Source organism: Equus przewalskii, chromosome 14, assembly GCF_037783145.1.
Source record: "Equus przewalskii isolate Varuska chromosome 14, EquPr2, whole genome shotgun sequence".
NCBI classification, from domain to species: Eukaryota; Metazoa; Chordata; class Mammalia; order Perissodactyla; family Equidae; genus Equus; species Equus przewalskii.
Genome location: NC_091844.1, coordinates 70,784,059 through 70,808,919, shown reverse-complemented (window position 1 = coordinate 70,808,919; position 24,861 = coordinate 70,784,059). Strand labels below are relative to the sequence as shown.

The following is a 24,861-nucleotide window of genomic DNA, read 5'->3' as shown; positions in this document are numbered from 1 at the left end:
CCTCTTTTTGATTGAGGAAGATTGTCCCTGAGCTAACGTGTGCCAGTCTTCCTCTATTTTGTACATGGGACGTTGCCCCAGCATGGCTGGATGGCATTGTGTAGGTCCGTGCACAGGATCCGAACCCATGAACCTTGGGCTGCCAAAGTGGAGCATGCAGACTTAACTACTACATGACTGGGCTGGCCCCCAAAATGTAATTTTTAAAGAGTGAAGCTAGGGCTGGCCCCATGGCCAAGTGGTTAAGTTCCTGCGCCCTGCTTTGGCAGCCCAGTGGGTTTCGCTGGTTCAGATCCTGGGAGCAGACATGGCACTGCTTATCAGGCCATGCTGAGGCGATGTCCCATGTGCCACAACTAGAAGGACCCACAACTAAAATATAGAACATGTACTGGGGGGATTTGGGGAGAAAAAGCAGGAAAAAAAAAAGTTTGGCAACAGTTGTTAGCTCAGGTGCCAATCTTTTAAAAAAAAAAAAAAAGACAAGAAAAGTGAAGCTAAAGTAAAAAAAAAAAAAGACTGTATAACTGGAACACAGAGAACTATGGCAAAAATGATATGATGTACGACTGAAGAGTAGAAAGGAATCACATCATTTGGTCCTTATAGGACTTCATGGATTTTAAGAGCTGTAGGAATCTATTGAAGTGTTTTAAGCAGGGGAATTGAAGAGATTTAAACAGGAGAAGGATGTGATCAGATCATTTTAAAAGACCTGTTTATAAAAATTCTTTACTCTTCAAGTGGGGCATGAATTAATGGGGAATAGATTGAAGATCTAAGAGGAAGAATAGAAAATAATGCATTTCTTGCATCTTTCCCACAAATTTTTGGTAAAGCCCAATTCCTTAAGTCTTAAGTTGGTGTTAGGATCATTGTGATGATAAGAATAATTATAATTACAAGAGGTCCTTTGTTTCCATAATTTTGACTTTTTTTATGCAACCCGTATTTTTGCACATTATACTCTGCTTTTCTTATGAATAAATGAGACTCAGTAACCAACTAACATGATACTGCCTAGTTGTGTCTATTCCAGTATTTTGGCTTCAAAAGTGTTGCCATCTTTTAAAAAAGTTACTTATACAGTCCTTGCTCTTATTTTACACTTGCTCCTATTTTATAAGAATGAGCGGAACGTTAAAGAAATTCAGCTGCTGGTGATAATTATAAACCATGCTTATAAATTGAATATTATTTAAGACCAAGGTGAAAATTACAAATCTTTGGCTTCAGTCAGATGCTTATTGGACTAAAGAATATTAATCCAATATTGTGTGTTAAGTAGGAGGACAGAATTTGAAGAAAATGTAGAAATGTTGTAATTGTTGACAACTGGTCTGGTGAAATTAGGGACATACACATTTCTTTAACTTTCTAATAGTAATCTGTTTTATTTTTTCACACATTTTATCTTTCATACAAGTTTTCAAGAGTATATTATATGTAAATGTAAAAAACTTACTGCAATAATAATATTGCTATTAGAAAGTCTGTTAGGTCAAACCTCATGAAATTGCCATGTTTTGAAGGCAAAAATGATAGAATATTGCCAGTTTAATGTGGTTAAGCCTAATATTTTTTCCCCCAGATTGCTTGCATTCTTGTCTATAAGTTCTTTATTTTTAATGTAGAGAAGGATATGTTGTATAGTTAATTTTCCAGGAAATATTTCTTGGTTCTGTTTCTGAACAAAAGTCAAAAAAGATTTGTTGATTTGTAGAGACAGTAAAAATGTGAATTAATGTTCTTTTTTAAAAATAAATTTTACCTACAGAAGTAATTCTCTTTTTTGGAATTCTAACAAGATAGATAAAACTAAAGTCTCTTTTGAGCATTCTCACAGTCCTAGTTCTTTTTCGTTTTCTCCATAGGTAAGCATTGTTAAACATTTGGTGTCTGTCTTTTCAGATATTTTCAATCCATTTATATTTATGTGTATACACACACACACATATATATACATGTATACACACATACTTGTAGGAAATATGTAATATGTGGATTATTTTTTATAAATGGTATATTTATATAGTTTGGCTATATGATTTTTTTACTCTACAACGTGTTTGGGTCTGTGTTTTGTTGTTTTTCAATTTCTGCATTGCTTTTTGTACTGTAGGTATACCATAGTTTTATTTGGATACTCAAGATTTTTACAGCAGATCGTTTATGATTTTTTAAAACTACAAACAGTGAAGACAGGAGTATCCCTGTATGTGCTTCCTCATTCACCTACACGTGAGTTCCTTTGAGATAAAGAAAAGTGGAATTTCTGAGTCGAATGGTATATACATCTTAAAAATGTTTTATTATGGAAATTTTCAAACATATACCAAAGTAAACAAAATAGAATAATGAATTCCTACTCACCTTCAGCAGTTATCAATCAATGACCAATCTTGTTTTATCTATATTCTCACTCACTTTCTCTCTTCTCATATTTTCAAACAAATCCAGATATTCTGTCATTTGATCTGTAAATATTTCGTATGTTTCTGGAAAGATAAGATCCTTTCTTTTTTAGAAAAACATAATCACAATACCATTATCATACTTTAAATTAACAATAATTCTTTAATATCATTAAATATCCAGTAAAATATTCAAATTTTAAATTGTTGTAATGTCAGAAACGTTTTGTTCCATATTTTTACTATTTTACTTGTTTGAATTGAGATCCAAATAAGGGTCCTAATGTGAGGGGTTGATATGCCTTATTTGGATCCTAATTGAAACAAGTAAAATGATTAGATTCAGGTTTGATTTCTAAGTGTTGTCATTGTAGGGGAGGAAGACGTTTCCTCTTCCCAAATGTGGGTTCGTCTGGCTGAGAACGAATTAAATTCACAAGAGACAGAATAGCAAGAGAAAATTAAACAAAGCTTTATGAGGAACCATGGCCCGGGGCCTTTCTTCCCGAAGGAAGAAAGGGTACCGAAGAAATGGGGTGCACATAGTGGTTATATACCCCGAAACAGGGTGTTTCACATGTGATTGAAATGTCCCTCCCACAATAGTCACAAGATTGCCCTGTCGGCACAGTGCTTCATGGACACAGCAGGTAGTGGTCTGCTGTCTCAGAGGGCGTAGCCGGAGGCAAGTCGCTTGTCTGGAGCTGGGCGGTCACAGGTGAGCACAGCAATCAGTTCCTAGCCTAAGGAAAGATGCTTAATCCTTAAGAAATGCCAACGTTGGGAGGGGGAGGGAAGACAGTTACAGGAGGTTGCCAGACTAGCACAATAAAATGCAGATTTAAGTCCTTGCCTTTGGTATTGATTAAGAGTTTCTAGAGAGAAGGTCATCTCCTTTCTTCTTCCTGGTACAGAGAGGGAGGCACCTTTACAGATAGAGATTTACCTCACAGATGTAAATGTGTCCTAACAAAGGGCAAGTTCCATTCCTCAGAGACTCTTTCCCTGTCCCAGTTTATCAAAAGCAATCAGCCTCAAATAATCCTGATGCCAAAGAGACATATCTTGGGGTGGCCAATTCCAGGTTCCCACATCATCTTCTATAAAGAGGCACACAGTGATGATATATGCAGTTTTAATTTGGAAGATAGTGCCAGATTGTCTTCCAGAACTGTTGTTTCAATCTATCCCTTTATCATTAGTACTTGAAAGTTATCTCACACATTTGTGAACTCTTGTTATCATCAAGCTTTCAAATTCTTTGAATCTGGCTAGTAGAAAATGTCATCTCAGTCTTTAGTATTTATTTCACTAATTACTAGTGGGGTTGCTTATTTTTGCTGTTTTTTTATTTTTTAGGACTGTTTGTATTTTCTCTAATGGGAATAGCCTATTTATGCATATGCTTTGTATCTCTTCCTGTTGGATATTGAACATTTTTCTTACTGATTTGTAGATTTTCTTTAGATCTTTTGATTATTCATCCTTTTTTTCTATTTGATGCCAATTATTTTCTATGTTATCACTCGTCTTTCCTTTTGAGTATATTGTCTTGTGATATATAGAAATTCTACCAAAAAAGATCAGATTTATCAGTCTTTTCCTTTATGGTTTATGTGTACTCTTTAGTTTATTTAAGGAAGATTTCTTTGCCCAGAGGCATAAAATACTCACTTACACTTTTTTTTGCAATTAAAAAACATAACATAAACTCATAACTTAAAACTTACCATCTTAACCATTTTTAAGTCCATAGTTCAGTAGTGTTAAGTATATTTACAATGATGTGCAACAGATCTCCAGAAGTTTTTCATCTTGCAAAACTAAAACATTATACCCATTGAACAACAACTTCTCATTTCCCCCTCCCACTTTTTTTCTAGTAACTGGAGATTTAATTGTCACGATTAGGTAGTTTATCTTTTAACTCTCTGACTTTTTTTTTCCTCTACGTTTTAATGATGTAGTATATAAATCTCATTTACTTTTATTTAAGTAGCTTGCCAGTTGTCCTGGCACCATTTATTGAATAGTCTGTCTTCCTGCTAATAGCACATTTGTATATACTAACATCTTATATTTACAGGTGTCTGTTTCTACAATTTCTATTCTGTTCCATTGATCTATTTTTGTATTCATGTGCCATTACCACGTACTTCCAATTATTGTATTGTTAAAATAGTTTTTGATGTCTCGTAGGACAAATAACCATGATTTTTTAAAAAAAAATTTGTTGTCTACCTGTTCCCAGTTCTGATTTCCTCTTATCCTACTGTATTTTATTTTACGTTTTCATGGTGTTTATCACCTTCTAACAAATTTGATGATTTACCTGTTTATGATGTTTGTTGTTACTAGTTATCTTTCCTACCATATCTGTGAAACAAGAATGCAGTTTCTACAAGGACAGGGATCTTTTATTTCTTGACATCATACTGAGTGTTCATATGAATTTTCATAGTGTTTTATGCTATTCTCATTGAGTTTTATAAGGATAGATATAGGTATTCATATTATATAAAAATAACCACTTTTTGGAGGTCTTTTCCTTTCCAGAATTAATATGTTTATTTTCTTTTCTTGATTTATTGCATTGGCTGTGGCTTTCAGTACTATGTTGGATAGCACATGTGATTTCCATCATTACCTTTTTCTTAAAATACATGAAAAAACATCTGTTATTTTATTTTTAAGTATACTGTTTACTCTTGGCTTCTGATAGGTTTTAACAAAGTAGGGAAATTATTTTTTTGTTCCTAACTTGCTAAGAGTTTTTATTTTTGGCTTTTTAATTTTATCAATGTGAGGAGGCACATTAATTATACCTAGGGGAGTTTTTACCATTTTGAAGATGACATCACCGAGAGGAAGGAAAGTTGAACATGAGTGGTTGCAAAGAGAGAAACTGAGGAGAGCTTTTGGCAGTCTTACAGGAGTGGAGAGACTGTTGGAATTCAGGGTTACCAAGGCATCTAGAGCTTGAGTGACCAAGATCCTGAAGAGAATATGAACATAGAGAAGTGAGCCCAAAAGTCTAAACTATGGTTCCCCTAGAAGTTGTTGTAGATTAGTAAGCAGTGCAAGCCAATAGGCAAGGAAGTTGAGGAGAAAGTGGCTGCTAAGATGCTGGGAATCTAAGCAGAATTTCCAGCAGTCTCATGGTGCTATAGAAATAGAGTTTTGGTAAACATTCTAGGCTTTCATTTGAGATCTCTGAATGACTATTCCAGCATTAAGGGTGAACCAGAGAAGTTGACCAGGTCTTAATATGATTGAAAACTGGCTTCAAATTCGCTTAATCTCTGATTAGATTAGCTCCCATTGCCAGCCAGAAACTAAAGAAAATGTTTTATTTATTTATTTATTTATTTATTTGTTGCAGTAACATTGGATTATAACATTCTGTAGCTTTCAGGTGTGCATCATAGTATATTTCCAATTCTGTGTAGATTACATCATGTTCAACACCCAAAGACTAATCACAGTCCATCCCCACACGTGTGCCTAATCACCTCTTTCTCCCCCTCCACCCCACTGTAACCACCAATCCAGTCTCTGTTGCTGTGTTTGTTTGTTGTTGTTTTTATCTTCTACTTATGAGTGAGATCATATGATATTTGACTTTCTCCCTCTGACTTATTTCACTTAGCATAATACCCTCAAGGTCCATCCATGTTGTCATAAATGGCAGATTTCATCATTTCTTATGGCTGAGTAGTATTCCATTATGTATATATACCATATCGTCTTTATCCATTTGTCCCTTGATGGGCACCTAGGTTACTTCCAAGTCTTGGCTATTGTGAATAATGTTGCGATGAACATAGGGATGCGTGTATCTTTATGCATATGTGTTTTCAAGTTCTTTGGCTAGATACCCAGCAGTGGAATAGCTGGATCATATGATAGATTAGCTCCCGTTGCCAGCCAGAAATAAAGGAAATCTTCTATTGAAAAAGATGTCATTCACACTCTACAATTTTTTCCTATGTTTCAGTAAAATATTTAACAAGTGTATATTATACCATAAAAAGTACTAGAGGAAAGGTAAATTTAAAGGACTTGTAGTGTATAAAGAAATAGATGGAAAACATGACATCACTAGTAAGCATCTAACTTTAAACACCTTAAAGTATTTTTTATCAAGATGTGAATTTTTTTTATTGAGATCAATAGTTTACAACATTGTGAAATTTCAGTTTATATTATTATTTGTCTGTCACCATATAAGTGTTCCCTTCACCCTTTGTGCCCAACCCCTTGCCCCCTTAGCCCCCTTCCCCCTGGTAACCACTGAACTGTTTTCTGTGACCATGTGTTTATCTTCCACACGAGTGAAATCATATGGTGTTTGTTTCTTGTCTGGCTGGCTTATTTCACTTAATATAATACCCTCAAGGTCCATACATGTTGTTGCAAATGGGATGATTTTGTCTTTTTTATGGCTGAGTAGTATTCCATTGTATATATTTATACACCACATCTTTATCCAGTCATCAGTTGATGGGCACTTGGGTTGCTTCCACGTCTTGGCTATTGTGAATAGTGCTGCAGTGAACATAGGGGTGCGTAAGTAAGTCTCTTTGAATTGTTGATTTCAGGTTCTTTGGCTAGATACCCGGTAGTGGGATAGCTGGGTCATATGGTATTGCTACTTTTAATTTTTTGAGGAATCTCTGTACTGTTTTCCATAGTGGTTGCCCCAGTTTGCATTCCCGCCAGCAGTGTATGAGGATTCCCTTTTCTCTACAGCCTTTTCCAACATGTTATTTTTCTGTCTTGGTGATTATAACCATTTTAAAGGATGTTAGGTGATATCTTAGTGTAGTTTTTATTTGCATTTCCCTGATGATTAGTTGAACATGAAAAGATGTCTGTTCATATCCTCTGCCCATTTTTTCATTGGGTTGTTTTTTTGTTTTCAATTGTGTGAATTCCTTATATATTATGGAGATTAACCTCTCATCGGATATATGATTGGCAAATATTTTCTCCCAGTTGGTGGGCTGTTTTTTGTTTTGATCTTGGTTTCCTTTACCTTGCAGAAGCTCTTTAGTCTGATGAAGTCCCACTTGTTTGTTTTTTCTTTTGTTTCCCTTGTCTGAGAAGACATGGTATTTGAAAAAATCCTTTCAAGACTATGGCAAAGAATGTACTACCTATATTTTCTTCTAGAAATGTTTAGTTTCAGGTCTTACTTTCAAATCTTCAATCCATTTTGAATTTATATTTGTGAATGGCGAAAGATAGTGGTCTACTTTTATTCTTTTGCATGTGGCTGTCCAGTTTTCTCAACACCATTTATTGAAGACACTTTCCTTTCTCCATTGTATGGTCTTAGCACCTTTGTCAAAGATTAGCTGTCTGTAGATGTGTGGTTTTATTCCTAGGCTTTCAGTTCTGTTCCATTGTTCTGTATGCCTGTTTTTGTACCAGTACCATGCTGTTTTGATTACTATAGCTTTGTAGCATATTTTGAAGACAGGGATTGTGATGCCTCCAGCTTTGTTCATTTTTCTCACGATTGCTTTAGCTATTGGGCGTCTTTTGTTGCCTCATATGAATTTTAAGATTCTTTGTTTTGTTTCCGTGAAGAATGTCATTGGCATTCTGATTGGGATTGCGTTGGATCTGTAGATTGCTTTAGGTAGTATGGACATTTCAACTATGTTTATTCTTCCGATCCATATGCATGGAATATCTTTCCATTTCTTCATCATCATATTTCTTTCAGTAATGTCTTATAGTTTTCATTGTATAGGTATTTCACCTCCTTGGTTTAATTTATTCCTAGATATTTTATTTCTTTTGTTGCCATTGTAACTGGGATTGTGTTCTTGAGTTCTCTTTCTGTTAGTTCATTATTGGAGTATAGAAATGCAACTGATTTTTCTAAGTTCATTTTGTACCCTGCAACTTTACTGTAGTTGTTGATTATTTCTAATAGTTTTCCAGTGGATTCTTTAGGATTTTTTATATATAAAATCATTTCATCTGCAAACAGTGAGTGTTTCACGTCTTTGTTTCCTATTTGTATTCCTTTTATTCCTTTCTCTTACTTGTTTTGGCCAAAACCTCCAGTACTATGTTGAATAAGAGTGGTGAGAGTGGGCACCCTTGTCTTGTTCCTGTTCTCAGAGGGATGTCATTCAGTTTTTCCCCATTGAGTATGATGTTGGCTGTGGGTTTGTCATATATGGCCTTTATTATGTAGAGGTACTTTCCTTCAATCCCCATTTTATGAGTTTTTATCATAAATGGCTGTTGGATCTTATCAAATGCTTTGTTTGTGTCTATTGAGATGATCATGTGGTTTTTATCACTCATTTTGTTAGTGTGGTGTATCACATTGATTCATTTGCAGATATTGAATCATCCCTGTGTCCCTGGTATAAAATCCAGTTGATCATGGTGTATGATCTTTTTGATGTATTGCTGTATTCAGGTTACTAGTATTTTGTTGAGGATTTTTGCGTCTATGTTCATTAGCAATATTGGCCTGTAGTTTTCCTTTTTTGTGTTGTCCTTGTCATGCTTTGGTATCAGTTCGATGTTGGCCTTATAGGGTGTGTTAGGAAGTGTTCTGTCTTCCCCAGTTTTTTGGAATAGTTTGAGAAGGATAGGTATTAAATCTTCTTTGAATGTTTGGTAGAATTCTTCAGGGAAGCCATCTGATCCTGGGCTTTTATTTTTTGGGACGTTTTTGATTACTGTTTCAGTCTCTTGTGATTAGTCTGTTCAGATTATGTATTTCTTCTTCATTCAGGTTTGGTAGGTTGTAAGAGTCCAAATATTTATTGATTTCTTCTAGATTGTCCAATTTGTTGGCATATAGTTTTTCATAGTATTCTCTTATAATCTTTTGTATTTCTGTGGTATCTGTTGTAATTTCTCCTCTTTCATTTCTAATTCTATTTATTTGAGCTTTCTATCTTTTTCTTCATAAGTCTGGCTAAGGACTTGTCAATTCTGTTTATTTTCTCAAAGAACCAGCTGTTTATTTTATTGATCCTTTATACTGTCTTTTTTGTTTCAATTTCATTTATTTCTGCTCTGATTTTTATTTATTTATTTCCCTCCTGCTGACTTTGGGATTTATTTGTTTGTTCTTCTTTTTCTAGTTCTTTTAGGTATAGTTTGAGATTGCTTACTCGGGATTTTTCTTGTTTGTTATGTTGAGCCTGTATTGTGATGAATTTCCCTCTTATTGCTGCTTTTGCTGCATCCCATATGAGTTTGTTTGGTATGTTTTCATTTTCATTTGTCTCCAGATATTTTTTTATTTCTTCTTTAATTTCTTCAGTGATCCATTGGTTGTTCAGTAGCATGTTGTTTAGTCTCCACATCTTTGTCTGTTTCTCAGCTTTTTTCTTGTAGCTAATTTCTAGTTTTGTAGCATTATGGTTGGAAAAGATGCTTGGTATGATTTCAATCTTCTTAAATTTATTGAAGCTTGCCTTATTTCCAAACATATGGTCTATCCTTGAGAATGTTCCACGTGCACTTGAGAAAATGTGTATTCTGCTGTTTTTGGATGGAGTCTTCTATATATATGTATATATGTATCTATTAAGCCCATCTGGTCTAATTTTTCATTTAATTTCACTGTTTCCTTGTTAATTTTCTGTCTGGGTGATATGTCCAATGATGTGAGTGGAGTGTTGAGGTCCCCTACTATTATTGTGTCATTGTTAATATCTCTTTTTACTTTTGTTAATAGTCGCTTTATTCACTTTGGTGCTCCTGTTTTGGGTGCATAGATATTTGTAAGTGTTATGTCTTCTTGGTGGAGTGTTCCTTTTTTTTTTTTTTTGGAGTGTTCCTTTTATTGTTAAATGCTGCCCCTCTTTGTCTCGCTTTACCTGTTTTATCTTGAAGTCTACTTTGATATAAGTATGGCAACACCTGCTTTCTTTTGTTTGCCATTAGCTTGGAGTATCCTCTTCCATCCCTTCACTCTGAGCCTGTGTTTGTCAATGGAGCTGAGATGTGTTTCCTGGAGGCAGCATATTTTGGGGTCTTGTTTTTTAATCCATCTCACCACTTTGTGTCTTTTGATTGGAGAATTCAATCCATTTACATTGAGTGATTATTGATATAAAATGGCTTAATGCTGTGATTTTATAACTCATCTTCTAGTTCTCCTGCATTTCCTTTCTTTCTTGTACTGTGTATTTCAGCTTCCAATTCAGTTAGGTAGCTTTCTATGCTGATTTTCTTAGTTTTCTCCTTATTTCTTGTTTCTCTTTTATGCTTATTTGTTTAGTGGTTTCCATGAGGTTTGTATGAAAAATCTTGTAGATGAGATAGTACATTTTCTGATAAGCTCTTATTTCTTTAGACTAAACCAATTCCACCCCTTTCCTCTTCCTCTCCTAAGTTGGTTTTGTCACATCTTATTCCATCTTGTTTTGTGAGTTTGTGGTTAAAATGACAAGATTATATTTATTTTTGATGTTTTCCTTCCCTTTATCTTTAATGTTAGACTTGAAGGTTTGCTAACCTGTTCTGATGGATGCCTACAATTTTCTGATTTTGTCTGCCTGTTTATCTCCTTGCTCAAGGCTTTGTAACCCCTTTCTTGTTTTTTCTTTTTTCAGGTATGAGGGCCTTCTTGATGATTTCTTTTGTGGGGGAGGGGATCTTGTGGTGATGAACTCCCTTTGCTTTTGTTCATCTGGGAAATTTTTATTTCTCTATCATATCTGAAGGATATTTGCCCTGGATAGAGTATTCTTGGCTGAAAGTTTTTGTCTTTCATAGATTTGAATATATCATTCCACTCTCTCCTAGCTGGTAAGGTTTCTGCTGAGCAATTTGCTGAAAGCCTGATAGGGGTTCCTTTGTAAGTTATTTTCTTCTGCCTTGCTGCCATTAGTACTTTTTCTTTGTCATTGACTTTTGCCAGCTTCACTACTATATGCCTTGTGGAAGTTCTTTTTACATTGATAGAGTTAGGTGATATATTGGCTTCTTTCACTTTTATTTCCAGCCCCTTCCCCAGGCTTGGGGATTTCTCCACTATTATTTCTTTGAACAAACTTTTGCTTCATTCTCCTTCTCTTTTTCCCTCTGGAATACCTATAATCCTTATGTTGCATTTCCTAATTGAGTCAGATATTTCTTGGAGAATTTCTTCATTTCTTTTTAGTTTTAGTTCTCTGTGCTCCTCCATCTGAAGCATTTCTATATTTCTATTCTCGATATTACTGATTCATTCCTCCATAATATCAGCTCTGTTCCTCAGGGAATCCATATTCTTTATCTCATCCATTGTGTTTTTCATATCCAATATTTCTGATTGGTTCTTTATAATTTCAATCTCTGTTGTGAAGTAGTTTCTGAATTCACTGAACTGTCTATCTGCATTTTCTTGCAGCTCATTGGGTTTTTTTATGATAGCTATTTTGAATTTTCTGTCATTTAGATTATAGATTTCTGTGCCTTCAGGGTTGATTTCTGGGTACCTGTCATTTTCTTTTGTGTCTGGAGATTTAATATAATTTTTCATGCTGCTAGAGGGCATGGATTTACGGTTCCGCTTTGTGGTAGTAGTTGATCACTGCTTCCATGTCCCGCCCCTCGGTAGGGGTCAAGAACTGTGTATTCTGAGCCCACTGCAATCTGCAGCTCAGCTCACCCCTGCTGAATTGGGGTGTCAGGTAGGGGGAAGGGGTGCTTTCTTTTTCCTGCAGATCTCAGGGGCTTCTCACTGTGCCCTCACTATTTGCTCCTGGAGCGTTAGCTTCGTGAAGACACCCTTTTGATAGCTAGTCACCCTGTGTGGGGCTTTCCCCCCAGGCTGTGAAGGACCTTGGAGAGTGATGGTGTTCCCACAGAGTGCCTCCCCCACCCCCGTTTCCTTCGGAGCCATGCACAGTCCCTGGGTCATTGCACTTCAGGAGGAAGAGAAGATTTCTCTTACCTTGTTCCACTTCTTCAGGGGAAGCTCTAGCACCTCCACTTTCTGACATATGGCTGTGTGGGTCTCTTGGACATTTTTTGTATTCTATGGGTGTCCTCTGTTGGAATATGAATGTCCTTTTCATTGTATCTTTGATGGGAGAGTTTACAAGGATAGCTCACTCCACCATGATGCTGATGTCACCTCCCCTACACACCGTCTGCAATTTTTATTGCATAATATCTGACATTCAATCTCCAGCTTCTAGGCATACCAAGAGTCGTGAACAAGAGAAAAACGGATATACATAGATGATCAGATGTGGACTTCAGTGAAAAATGTTGTGCTTCTTCCTTCATCCCTCCTTTGTTTCAGATGAGAAGTCTGTTATTTGAATTGTTTTTCCCCCCATAGATAAAGCATCATGTCTCTCTCGCTGTTTTTGTTACATTTTCTTTGTGTTTAGTTTTCAGTAGTTTTACTATGATGTGTCTTGGGCTTATCCTGTTTAGGATTCACTTAGGTTCTTGAATCTGGAGTTTTATGTGTTTTGCCAAGCTTGGGAAGTTATCAGCCTTTATTTTTTGGAGTACTTTTTCAGCCCTGCCCAATTTATTTATTTATTTATTTTTTGCAGGGAGGAAGATTGGCCCTGAGCTAACATCTGTTGCCAATCTTCCTCTTTTGGCTTGAGGAAGATTGTACCTGAGCTAACATCTGTGCCAGTCTTCCTCAGTTTTTTGTACATGGGACGTTGCCACAGCATGGCTTGATGTGCAGTATGTAGGTCCACGCCTGGGATCCAAACTCATGAACGCTTGGCCAACAAAGCAGAGTGTGTGAACTTAACCAGTACACCACTGGACCAGCCCCACTGCCCTCTTTCTTTTTGAGACTTTAACAACATGGAAGACAGATATTTTGTTATAGTCTCACGGATCCCCAAGACACTGTTTATTTGCTTTCAGTATTTTCTCTCTGTTGTTCAAATTGGGTGGTTTCTATTCTTTGGTCTTCCACTTCAGTGATTTCTTTCCTCTGTCCTATCCATTCTACTTTTGTACTCATACATTGAGTCTTTATTTCAGTTAATTGTGTTTTTCAGTTCTGAAATTTCCATTTGGTTCTTCTTTATTTTTCTTTCTTTGCTGAGACTCTCTTTTTTGGCTTGTTTCAAGTATGTGTGTAATTGCTCTGTGAGTCGTTTTTTATGATAGCCAAATCTTAACATCTCCATCATCTTGGTATTGGCATCTGTGAATTGTATTTTTCAATTCAGTTTGAGATATTCCTGGTTTTTGGTATGATGAGTGATTTTCATTGAATACCTGTACATTTTGGGTATTATGTTCTGAGACCCTGGATCTGCTCCACCGTGGGATGGAGGGGAGAGCTCTGTCTTATGACTGTCCAGTGGCGATAGAAGTCCGGATTCCTCAGTTTGCCTCTGTTAACTTTCAAGTTGGAGGGAATTTCGTCATTACTGCTTGTAAGGGATAGGAATTCTGACCTCCATTGACTTTTCCCTGCCTAGGAGGGGCAGGAATGCCACAATACTGCTTCCCACATGGCCTCCACAGGGGAGGGCCTTTTTACTGTTGGGCAGTGGTGAAACACCTCTTCTGACACTAGCCTGTAGCAGAGAAGGAGAGAGGTACCTTGTCACTGCCAGGTGGAAGTCCAAGCTCTCTATGTGGTCTTCCCGGACACCATGGGGAAGGAGGTCTCATTATTACCTGGCAGAGACCAGCCTTCAGCTAGCCTTCTCTGACACTACTGTGATGGGGATTGTGGGGTGCCCTGTTACAGCATGGCAAGGGTGAAAGTCTAGGCTCCCCTCTTCACTTTGCTGGTGGGAGTAGGTCCACAATTTTTTTGTGTGATGCTTGTGTACAACAGCTTTTGTCTAGGTTGTCCCTTTGCTGATCTTTTGACTAGGAAGAAAAGGATTTGGTTTGGTTTGGTTGTTTGTATTTTTTTGTGGGGAGATCTGGGCCTGTTGGTATTTCCAAGTTGCCAGCTTCTTCAGCTCCAAGTCTGGGATATATAAGGCACAAAAGAAAACCTGTAGAACACTCTACTTTGTCATTTTCCTTGTATCCTGTGGTTCCCTGCCTGGTCTGCCGCCTTCTCTCCACCTTTAGTCTTCTTAACTTTGTTATGTATGATGTCCAGGACTTTTAGTTTTATTTAGTGAGAAGAATAGGGAAAAATATATCAGTTCCACCTTTCCAGAAGTGAAATTCCTCAAGTTATTTTAATTTTTAATTATTTAGTTTTCATTATAGTTAAAATTCCTTTATAGTGTGTTTGCCTTGTGCTTGATTGGGTAGAATTTTATCACTGTGGCTTACTGATAGGGCTTAAAATTTTTTAAATGAAAGTATGGTTCATTATCTAGAAATGGAAATTTTAGAATTAATCTTTTAGTCTTAATTATTTTGGAGAGTGATAATTTTCTATATCCCACTTTATTAAAAATATATACGTAGGGGCCAGCCCCGTGGCCGAGTGGTTAAGTTCATGCATTCAGCTTCGGTGGCCCAGGGTTTCGCCAGTTTGAATCCTGGGTGCGGACATGGCACCCCTCATCAAGCCATGCTGAGGCCGCATCCCACGTGCCACAACTGGAAGGACCCACGACTAGAAATGCACAGCTATGTACCAGGGGGCTTTGGGGAGAAAAAGGAGAAATAAAATCTTTCAAAACAAAACATAAAATCTCTAGTTTTTGTTTGCCTCAAGATGAATGTCCCAGTTTAGTTTACATATTAATTATACATATTTTAATGAATTAATAATATTTTAAATATATTAACTTTATCTACTGCCCCTTCATTTTCTGAAGTAGATTGCATTAATTTCATGTGATTGATCCAAGTAGATCCAACTGACTGTCATATTGTTTTCCTAAATTTCAAGTTCCCTTTATAACTACGTCAGAGAATGAATTAATATGCTAAGAAATCACTAAATGCTATTCTGAATGGTTTAGAAATAAATGGGGTAAGTTAAAAACCATCTTAAATACTACCTGGATTTTTATAGCGAATTCCTGATTTGGGCCTATAATGTGCCAGGCATTAAGCTGGATGTTGGAAGGAATATCTTCACTTTTATTTTGGTCTTTGCTTATAGTAGTTTTCAGTTTTATTGAGGATCAGGGACCTCTTGGAGGATCTGGGGTCCTCCAAACATTCACACACTTTCAAATATATTCAATCAGAGAGTTTGAGGACCTTCTGAAATCCCCAGAGTTCACAGACCTTGGGTCAACCCTGTGCTCTGCAGTTTTTAAGACATTTTTACGTGCTTTGTTACTCTTTTAACTGTCACAACAACCCTGAGAATTAGTGGCTTGGTACTCATATTTTACAGTAAAAAACTGCTCAAAATGGTATGTGACTTGTCTAGTTATCACATAGCTGTCAAATGTGAGTCTAGAATTGGAAGACTTTCCCAACTTCTAATAATTCCTTTAGAGGACATCATCATTTTCTAATGTTGCTACTTAATGTCAAATTGCTTCCTAATAAGGTTGTGTCACCTTTTCTTCACTGTCAACAAAGGAGCATGCCAATTTCACGGCATTATCACATTGAGTGTTCCCCCACCCAGTGTTTGCTAAATTGTTATGTGCACAATATTTAATGTTTCTTTGTGTATATTTAGGGAGGTCTATTCACTTATTCATTGGAGTCTTAGCAGTTTTTAAGTCATTATGTATAAATTTTTAATATATTGAAGATATTAACTTTGTCATAGTTTTTGCAAATACTTTCACTTTTTGCCTTTTAATTGTATATGATTTCTTTTTATGTATAGAAGTTTTGAATAAATATTCAGATCTACCACTTCCTCTAATCTTTTTTTTAGTGTAGAAATATCCAAAGATTTGACACACTCAAGTGAATGCAGACACACACTATATTCACAGATATTTTATTTTAAAAACATAACGAGAATTTAAAAGATTAAGAAAGGGAATGTCATTTAAGTTGTGATTATTTGACTTCTTTTTGTCATATGTTTATTGGCTGTTGGTCTTTCTTTGAATATTTTTTGTTTAATCTCTCAAAATTTTTATAAATGATGTTATGCAGAAATCTGTTTTCTCCTAAAATAGGTAATTAGTTCTGATACCATTTATTGAATTTATTTTTCTTACCCACTGTTCAAAGTCTACTTTTATCATATATAAGATTCCCATATATACACATATTTGTCTATACTAATGTTCTTTTGATCTAATTCTTTATTGCTGCATAATTATCATACTGTTTTAATGTTATTGTAGCTTTAAAGACTTCTCTTATTAGTCTTTCAAAAATGTTTGTCTTGCTTGTTTTTGGTATTAATTCTTATAGATTAACTTTAAAATATATTAATCCAGTTAAAAAAATAAAGATATGAAGGATTTTGATTAGAATTGTGTTGAGGGAGCTGGCTCCGTGGCCGAGTGATTGAGTTCGCTCACTGCGCTTTGGTGGCCCAGGGTTTTGCTGGCTCAGAACCTGGCCGTGGACATGGCACCGCTCAGCAGGCCATGTTGAGGCTGCATCCTGCATAGCACATCCAGAAGGACCTACAACTAGAATATACAACCATGTCCTGGGGGGCTTTGGGGAGGGGGAGGGAAAGGGGAAGGGGAAGGAGGAGAAAATGATTGGCAACAGTTGTTCGCCCACGTGCCAATCTTTTAAAAAAAAAAAAGCTGCATTGAGTTAAAGATTCATTTGGAGGAAAAACTGACCTGTCTATTATTCCATCTTTATGCTTGATCAGTGGTGTTACATCATTGTTGAGTTCCTCCGTTGTACTTCTTTATGTTTCTTCTACACCTATGCACCTTAGTGGAATCAGAAGATCTTTTCTATTTCTGTGCTCCGGGCAACTTTTCTTACGCTCTCTGGCTCCCAGGAGTCTTTTCCTGGCCTTCTCACTGGAAAGCTGGGGTTTCTTTGTCTCAGAGTCTTAGCTCCACCCACCCCTTGCACAGCTATTCCCCATTGGGGCCCTCCTGGGTTGAAGCAGTAAGGGAAAGAAAGAGAGAAACACATAGAAAGGATTCTGCCTGTACTCTTCATACTACCCTGGCACCCTTTTCCAGTTCGTTAGGACGGAGGGGCCAGTTTTCTTTTAGGCTTTTAGGTGTCCTACCTCAGTAGTACAGCTTCGTGACTTGGACTAGCTTCAGGGCAGGGTCAGCAGAGAAAAAAAGAAAAGGAACTGGGAACCCCCCCACCCCAAACATATACTTTCCAGCTCATAGATGCCCCGTTTACTCTAGCTAGAAAGAGGGGGTTTCTTCTGGGGTTTTTACTTTGTGCACCTGTTGCATAATTTTAAGACTCCACCCACCCTCATGTCAAAGTGGTAAATAAACAAAAGATTTTTTAAAAAATGAGTAAACTCACTACCGTGTTGCTTGTTCTTCAAGTTTTGACTCCCCCAACCCATGCATGTGCCATTGTTTACTTTCCAGAGTTCTCAGGGAGTTACTTTTAGTAGTTTCTCCAGAGTTTTAGTTGTAATCAGTGGGAGAGAGGGGCTCTTATGGGCTTACTCTGTCTTGGCCTTCACTGAAAGTGAAGTTATTTCCTTCTGAAAATAACTTTTGTTTTTACTTTATAAAAATTCTTTCTTGTTCCTTGATTACTGCATTTTATGAACAGACTTTTCTTGTTTTATGAATATTTTGGCCTCTTGAATCTCTCTGAAGATACCAGTTACAGTTAAGAACATTTTATTTCTTTTTGTTGCTGTGCTCTCTTTTCTTTGGGTCATTGTGCCCGATTTTTCACCTTGGTGCCTCGCTTAGTTTTTATTAAGCAGCTGATGATTCTTGACTGTTCTTCTTTATAGTGTTTTCAAATGAAGGTCTAAATCAGTGATTGTCCATTTTGAATGTATATAACAGTCCCTTGGGGACCCAATTTAAATGCGGATTCCTGGCCTCACAAAAATCGGATTCTTTAAGTCTGAAGTGGGGCACCTAAAAACTTTAGATGTTTCTGATGCTGATAATATCTTGGTGTCTGGTGTAATTCTGTAAAGGTCAGTATTATCCTTTATGCAGCCTTGTTTTCTCCATTGAATATCCTCACAGACCACAGGACTCTGCAGGTTGGTTTCTCGCTTGCTGTAGGAGATGGAGTTCCCCTTTTCTTTATCATGCCCTTGCAGGGACAAGGCTAAGAAGCTGGGACCTGTCCCTTCCTCAGTTTTTTCTATAGGGAAGGAATTTATCTGCAAGGAGAGTTCTGATAAGTTCTGAGTTGTCTCCTTTTTTTCCTTCCACTGCGGTTGTCCCTAGCCTGCTGTTATCTCCATCTCAAAGTTCACACTATAATAAGCCCTCTGACAAAGACTTTAGGCTCATAGTAAATGCTGTAGCCAGCTATTTACCATTTACCATCAGAGTCATACTGGTCTTCTTTGGTGGTTTTTCACTTAGTTGCCCTGTGGGCTGCCTACACTCCCAGGCCCTCCTAACATAAGGTGTTTAAGAAGAAGAGGTAGATGAATGGGCTCAGTCTGCCGTTTTGAACTAGATGTCAACTGTTACTTTTAAAGTTATGTTGGTTTTTAATGTGCCAAGAAGTATTTCTTTTGAATTCTCACATAAAATCTGTAGCTGGATCACAGCTTACTCCTGCTAACTCAGGTGTGCAAAGAAAATGTAGCTTCTTTATTTTGGTATGACTCACCTCCTCCTTTTGATGAGCCCTGATCACCGAGTAACTGGAGGAAGAGTACCAGTCTTACGCTACTCTGATAAACTAAGTCCTATCTAGTAATTTAAATTGATCTCTTTGGATATTTCAGTCTCTGTTTGGATACTACTCATTCAAGTATTATCTTTTCTCTCATACCTTCCCACAGTAGAACCCAGACTTGTGGATGTTTAGGTGTTTATGGCTTATGTGACCTTGTAGTGGTTGAAGGGTACCAAGACCCTCAGTCTATGTGCTATCTTCCCTGGTTTCTCACTGGTCTCTCCTTTAAAGTAACTGGTCTGGCTACTCCCTGGAATTATAACTACTATGGTGCCTACCAGTACTGTCCTTGGGTGTTCTTCAGATGTCTATGCCTGAAGTTTACAACTGATATTACTTGAGATGTGTTCTTTTGGCTCCCAGGATGCATTGGCCATCTCTCCTGGTGTCACAGATAACCTGAGGTCTAGCTAGGGCTTCCCATTGGCCCCCTAGCCTGGTGCTCTCTTTTCCAGGCCTCTGCTGTGGAGTTACTTTGCCCCTATCACAGTGACCTCTTTTGGTAAACTCACCATCCAGCTTAAGTTACCTTTCCTGTACTACTTTTGAGCTCACAGGAATTTCCCAGTGCCTGCTAGGCACACAGGAGAAAAGGGAGACTCCAGAGCCAGTATCATACCCTTCCTCGTTCCTCATTCTGATTGTGCTTCTATGCATATGTTTTGAGGTGGCCATCTCCAGCTTGTGCTAGGTGTGTATGAGGGGAGGTAAGAGGTTGGTGTGGTGTGTGCAAGCATACGTGTGTGTTGGGGGGAGATGCTTCTGGAAGGCAGTCACTTTGCACAGTCTTGACAGGAAGCAGAGCAGAAGCCATTCCAACTCCCAGATTTCCTCGCTCCATCAAACATACCTTTCCTTTTCCAGCCTTCACCTGGAGAGGATAATGCGACTACTGGTCTAATCACTTCTCTTGTCTCTGTTTCACTTTTTTATCCCACAATTTTTTGGCCAGAATCAGGAATTTGAGGCTTTAATTTACACTTTCTCTAGGTTTTATCATCCTTCTACCAGAGGTAGCAGGCCTTATGTTCTAGCTGTTGTGAGCAGAAGGGATATCTGCTTTCTACTGTGGAAGAAACTGTAATATGAGTCTTTTAGGCTTGGTCAGAAAATATTAGTGTTTAAAAAAATTCCTTCTTTGGGACAACCAAACTCTAAAGACTGTTATCTTACTGTAAAATCCTTTCTTTAATTCAGAAGGTGAATATTAAATTTTTCTCTTTTCATTCCTAAACTTCCCCAAGGAAATGGATGCTACTCATAGAATAGTAGAGAAGTCAAGAGAAGGAACTGCAACTGGGAAAAGCATATTAATAAATGTTTTCATAATCCTTAGGGTGTAGCTACCATTATTACTCTTCTTTTTCAAAATTTCCATAGTTTTTCTTGCACATTTACCCTTTTATGCTTTTAATTGTAGTATAGATTCTTATATGATCATATTTCTAAAACATACTGTAGTTTTTATTTGATTTGTATTAAGCCTATAATTTTGGGATCAGTTTTTGTCTTAATAATAGTTTTCCCAAACAGCAAAGTAATCTGTGTCTCTTTTTTCATATCTTCTTTAAATATTTATCAATGAGGTTTTGTAAAATTTTGAAATGTGCCTTTAAAATATAGGGCTTCTGTCCTTTTTATACTATTCTTTTTCTTTTTGAATTTTTTTGTGTTTAAGAGAGCAAAATCCAGCTTGCAGCTAGTTCCTTCTGCCTTGTGGCTCTTTCCTGTCTCTTTTCATAGTACTTTGCCTTTTCTAGAATTCTTCATATTTGTTTACTAGCATGTGATCAGTTCAAGGGCAAGGACTCAGGTTTTGCTTGTCTTTGTTTGCCTTAGTGCCTAACAAATTCATGCTCATGATAGATATGGGAGAATCAGCAGTTCTTATACTCTTACCCTGATTTATTTTCCCCATAGTACTTACTATATTGTAATATATTATATAGTTTACTTATGTGTTTAATTGATTGTCCCCTCCCACTAAATTCTAAGTGCCATGAAGGCAAGGATTGTTAACTGTTTTGCTTACTGCTGTTATTTCTAACACCTAGAAGACTACCTGGCACAAAGGTGACCAGGGATTGTTTGTGGAATGTTTAATTATTGAATTGTTGAAATTTAGATAATTGCCTCAATCATACCATACGATCATTACCATATGATAGGTATAAACTTCTGATATGGAAAACAGTTAGTAATATAATCATAAAGGTGTAGAGTTTAAAAGCAAGTAAGACCTTAGTGTCTAATTCTGTTCATCTTTTAAAATGACCCAGAGGTGAAATGACTTGATTTAATCACAAAGTCAGTTAATTGTAGAGATGGAATAAAAATTTAGAACTCTGGAGTAAAACTGAATAGTGGTGTTTGGGTATATGGTAGGCAGGGCATATGATTGTAGTTAAGAAAAAGCACAGGTTCTGGAATCAGATAGATATAGGCAAGTTACTTGATCTCCTACGCATCAGTTTCCTCCTCTGCAAACTAGGAATAATTGTACCTTTTTTATAGATTTTCTGAGACATATATGAGACAAAGCATATTAACTCTTAGCACACTGCCTGGCACTTAGTGAAGGCTCAATGAAGGTAGCTCCCATTATTACTATTTGGGATAGTTTTCATCTCTAGCTTGTGGATGTGAAGGATCTTTAGCTCTTGCTGGGACTTTAATCCCTGCAATGTGCCAGTGCCCATGCTGTCTGGATTGGTGCATCTCCTCTTCCTTTGGCTTAGAGAACACTATTCCCTGGAGTCTTTTGCCTGTTTAACACCTACTTATCTTTCAGGTCTCTTTTTATTTCTTTAATTTTTTAACCTTTATTTTGAGAATTTCTAAACGTATACCAAAGTAGAGAGTATGATGAACCACTATATATCCATTACCCAGCATCAAAGCTGTCAGCTTTAGGTCTCTTTATACGTCAAAGAAGATTTTCCTTCCTTTTTTTTTTTTTTTTTTTTTTGCTGAGGAAAATTCACCCCGAGTTAACATCTGCTGCCAATCTTTCTCAATTAGTACATGAGCTGCAACCACAGCATGGCCACTAACAGATGAGTGGTATAGGTCTGTGTCTGGGAACCAAACATGGGCCGCCAAAGTGGAGTGTGCTGAACTTAACCTCTAGGCCACCAGACTGGCCCCAAAGAAGCTTTTCTTGATATCCTAGTAAACACCTTTTAGCTTTTTTCCTTCATAATACATTAGCCCAGTTTGCAATTGTGTATATAATGTCTCTTCTTCATTAGATTGCAAGCTCTGTGAGACACGAGTTTTGTCAATTTTCTTTATTGTCATATGCCCAGTGTCTTATACAGTGCCTGAAACATGATAGGCATTGTATGTGAATGAATTATTTAATAACTGAAAAGTTTGCTAAGGGGTTTGAAAAAAGGAACATTTGGTGGAACACCTTTTGAGTGACAAAGATTGGGAAGAATTACTTGGACAGCTTTATATTAAAACCATAGGTACCTTCTTAGGCTCAGGTTCATATACTTTAAAGCAACCTTGTGCTCTTAATTTGTTTTTTCTAAGTGAGCTGCTCTGCTGGAAAGCTAAATTCACTGACTTCCTAGCAAGAATTTTAGTTGAGTTTATAAGATATTGTCCTTTGTACATGACTAGCTTTCAGGGGTCACTCTTAGATAAGGTAACGATCCATTGAGCTCCTAGACCTGTGGGGCTAAGAGATCAAGAACCTCGATAATTCTGTAAGGAAGTAATGTTCTTGAGGCCCTTGCTCAGCCATTGGCCTGTCTATCTCTTGTTACTGTAGCTTCATTTGAGGAAAATTCAAGAAAACTGTTTTTCTCTTCAAATTGCTGTCCCCTCCTACTTCTTTTGTACTGTTTTGAAGCAGTAACCATGGTTTCTAGTAGAGGCTCCTTGGAGCTTTAGAAACATCAGTCAGCTTCACAGCTGGAGGCAGAGTGATCTAGATAAAAGCATACGAATAAAGCTGACTGTGTTTTCCCCCCTCTGTTATAACTGAGTTCTTTCATTAGGGAGCACTTTGCATAAAGTGCACTGCTCATTGTTCCCACTAGAGTAGACAACATTTTCATTTAAATTAACAGTAAGTTAGCACCTGGCTCCTTTTTAGAATCAGGAAAAGGGACGTAATGCTACTACTCACCTATCCTCCACCTGAACCTACCCTCTCTCTATCCTCTTCTTTCTCTTCTCTATTTCTTTACCTCATTCCCTGGGCCAAAAGTGAGTGATACTAACGCCGATATTTGAGGCTCAGATGGGTAAGGTTGTGAAGTTGCAGCTTTGGATTAATGGGGGGAAAAAAGGAATGAAGGAGCATTAAAATCTTGATACAGTGGTACCAGGATTTGCCAGGATTGAGAAGGATCAAGGGCCAGCTCTTGTCAGAGGGCCAGAATAAGTGATTTCTAGAAGTAAGACTTGGCAGCAAATACTGTCATAAGGGACGGCACTTTTGAGAAGGGAAAGGAAATCTATATTCATTAAGCATCTAGTATGTGTTGAATGCCTGCATAGATATTTTTTATTATATCATGTTCTCTTTTATACTAGGCTGAAAGAGCTCTGAGAAATTTAAAGTGATTCATAATTGTTTTATTTGTAATGATTTTTTATTCTGAAACTGTGCCACTTTAGCTTATAGCTGATTTGTATTATCTTGTTTCTTGGTGATCTAGACCAGGGGTTGGCAAACTATAGCCTATGGGCCAAATCCTGCCCGCAGCCTAGTCTTTGTGAGTAAAGTTTTATTAGAATTTAGCCACCATCCTCATTAGTTTATGTACAGTCTATGGCTGCTTTTGCACTCCAAAAGCAGAGTTGAATACTTGCTACTGAGACCATATAGCCTGCAAAATCTAAAATATTTACTGTCTGACTCTTACACAAAAGATTGCCAACCCCTGATCTAGATGGACTGGGTCAGTTCATAGTTCATCTTGGACCAGATATGGAAATGGTTATTTTGGGAGGAAAACATACTCTTAGGTTAGTTATACTCCTGGTGGACCTTAGAACAGTGGCAGCATGAAAGGAGGGTGCTAGAGATTTAGATGAGCGTGCTGGGCTTCCTGGGCCCTTTTTAATCATAAGTCCAAACATAAACTGTGAAAGGAAACTTTAAATGTAAACATTGTAATTTTTTTTGCATGAGGGCTTTCCCATTTTCTTTTCCTACATACATACTGTGTCCATAGTCTCACATGGACCTACTCTAATTCTGTTACTCATTCATGTAATCACATAACTGTAGACTTACGCAAGTACTTTAATTGGAATTGACCTTGAAGATCATCTGCTCCAACATCCTTATTTTACAGATGGCAAAAACTGAGTCCCTGAGAAGTTGACACATGCCTGATATCACAAAAGCAGGTTAGTGGCAAATCCTGGGAGTAAAACCCTGGTTTTTTGAATAATTTCCTGCTGTCATGCATAGAGGCATTCACATATGAAATCTACCCTGTAAGGCCTAGTCCGATACATGTTTAGCTCTAAGTTGGACCTCTTAGAAAACAAAGAAACAGCTGAAGAGGAAAGCAGCATTACATCTAACTTCTAATTTAACTCTGCTACTGATACCTTTGCAATTTTTAGTAGGTGCACATTTTTTGACAAACAGAAGAATCTAGCAGATAAATTAGGCTTGTAAGGATGACTGCAGAATAAGATCCAGATATTTGCTTCATTTCCTTGTCCCTTTTCACAATGTAATTTCACATGAGGGAAATGTGCAGTTATTAAAGTAAGCACAGTGGTATATTCA

The 24,861-nt window shown here is 37.1% G+C and overlaps 1 protein-coding gene across 25 annotated transcripts in view; it reads left to right on the top strand.

Annotated features, from left to right (window-relative positions):
* Positions 1-24,861, top strand: part of NCOA1 (nuclear receptor coactivator 1) — a 251,118-nt gene that overhangs the window by 80,138 nt on the left and 146,119 nt on the right. For 8 of the 25 annotated variants that reach the window (XM_070573169.1, XM_070573168.1, XM_070573183.1 and 5 more), the window contains exon 3: positions 24,416-24,470. The exons of 14 other annotated variants lie outside the window; for them this stretch is intronic. In XM_070573169.1, coding sequence (XP_070429270.1) covers positions 24,449-24,470 — 22 coding nt within the window. In that variant the 5' untranslated portion in view covers positions 24,416-24,448. Of the gene's footprint in view, positions 1-2,122; positions 2,242-24,415; positions 24,471-24,861 lie in introns of all 25 variants that reach the window. 3 more of the 25 variants (XM_070573190.1, XM_008515283.2, XM_070573175.1) reach the window with 2 other exon arrangements.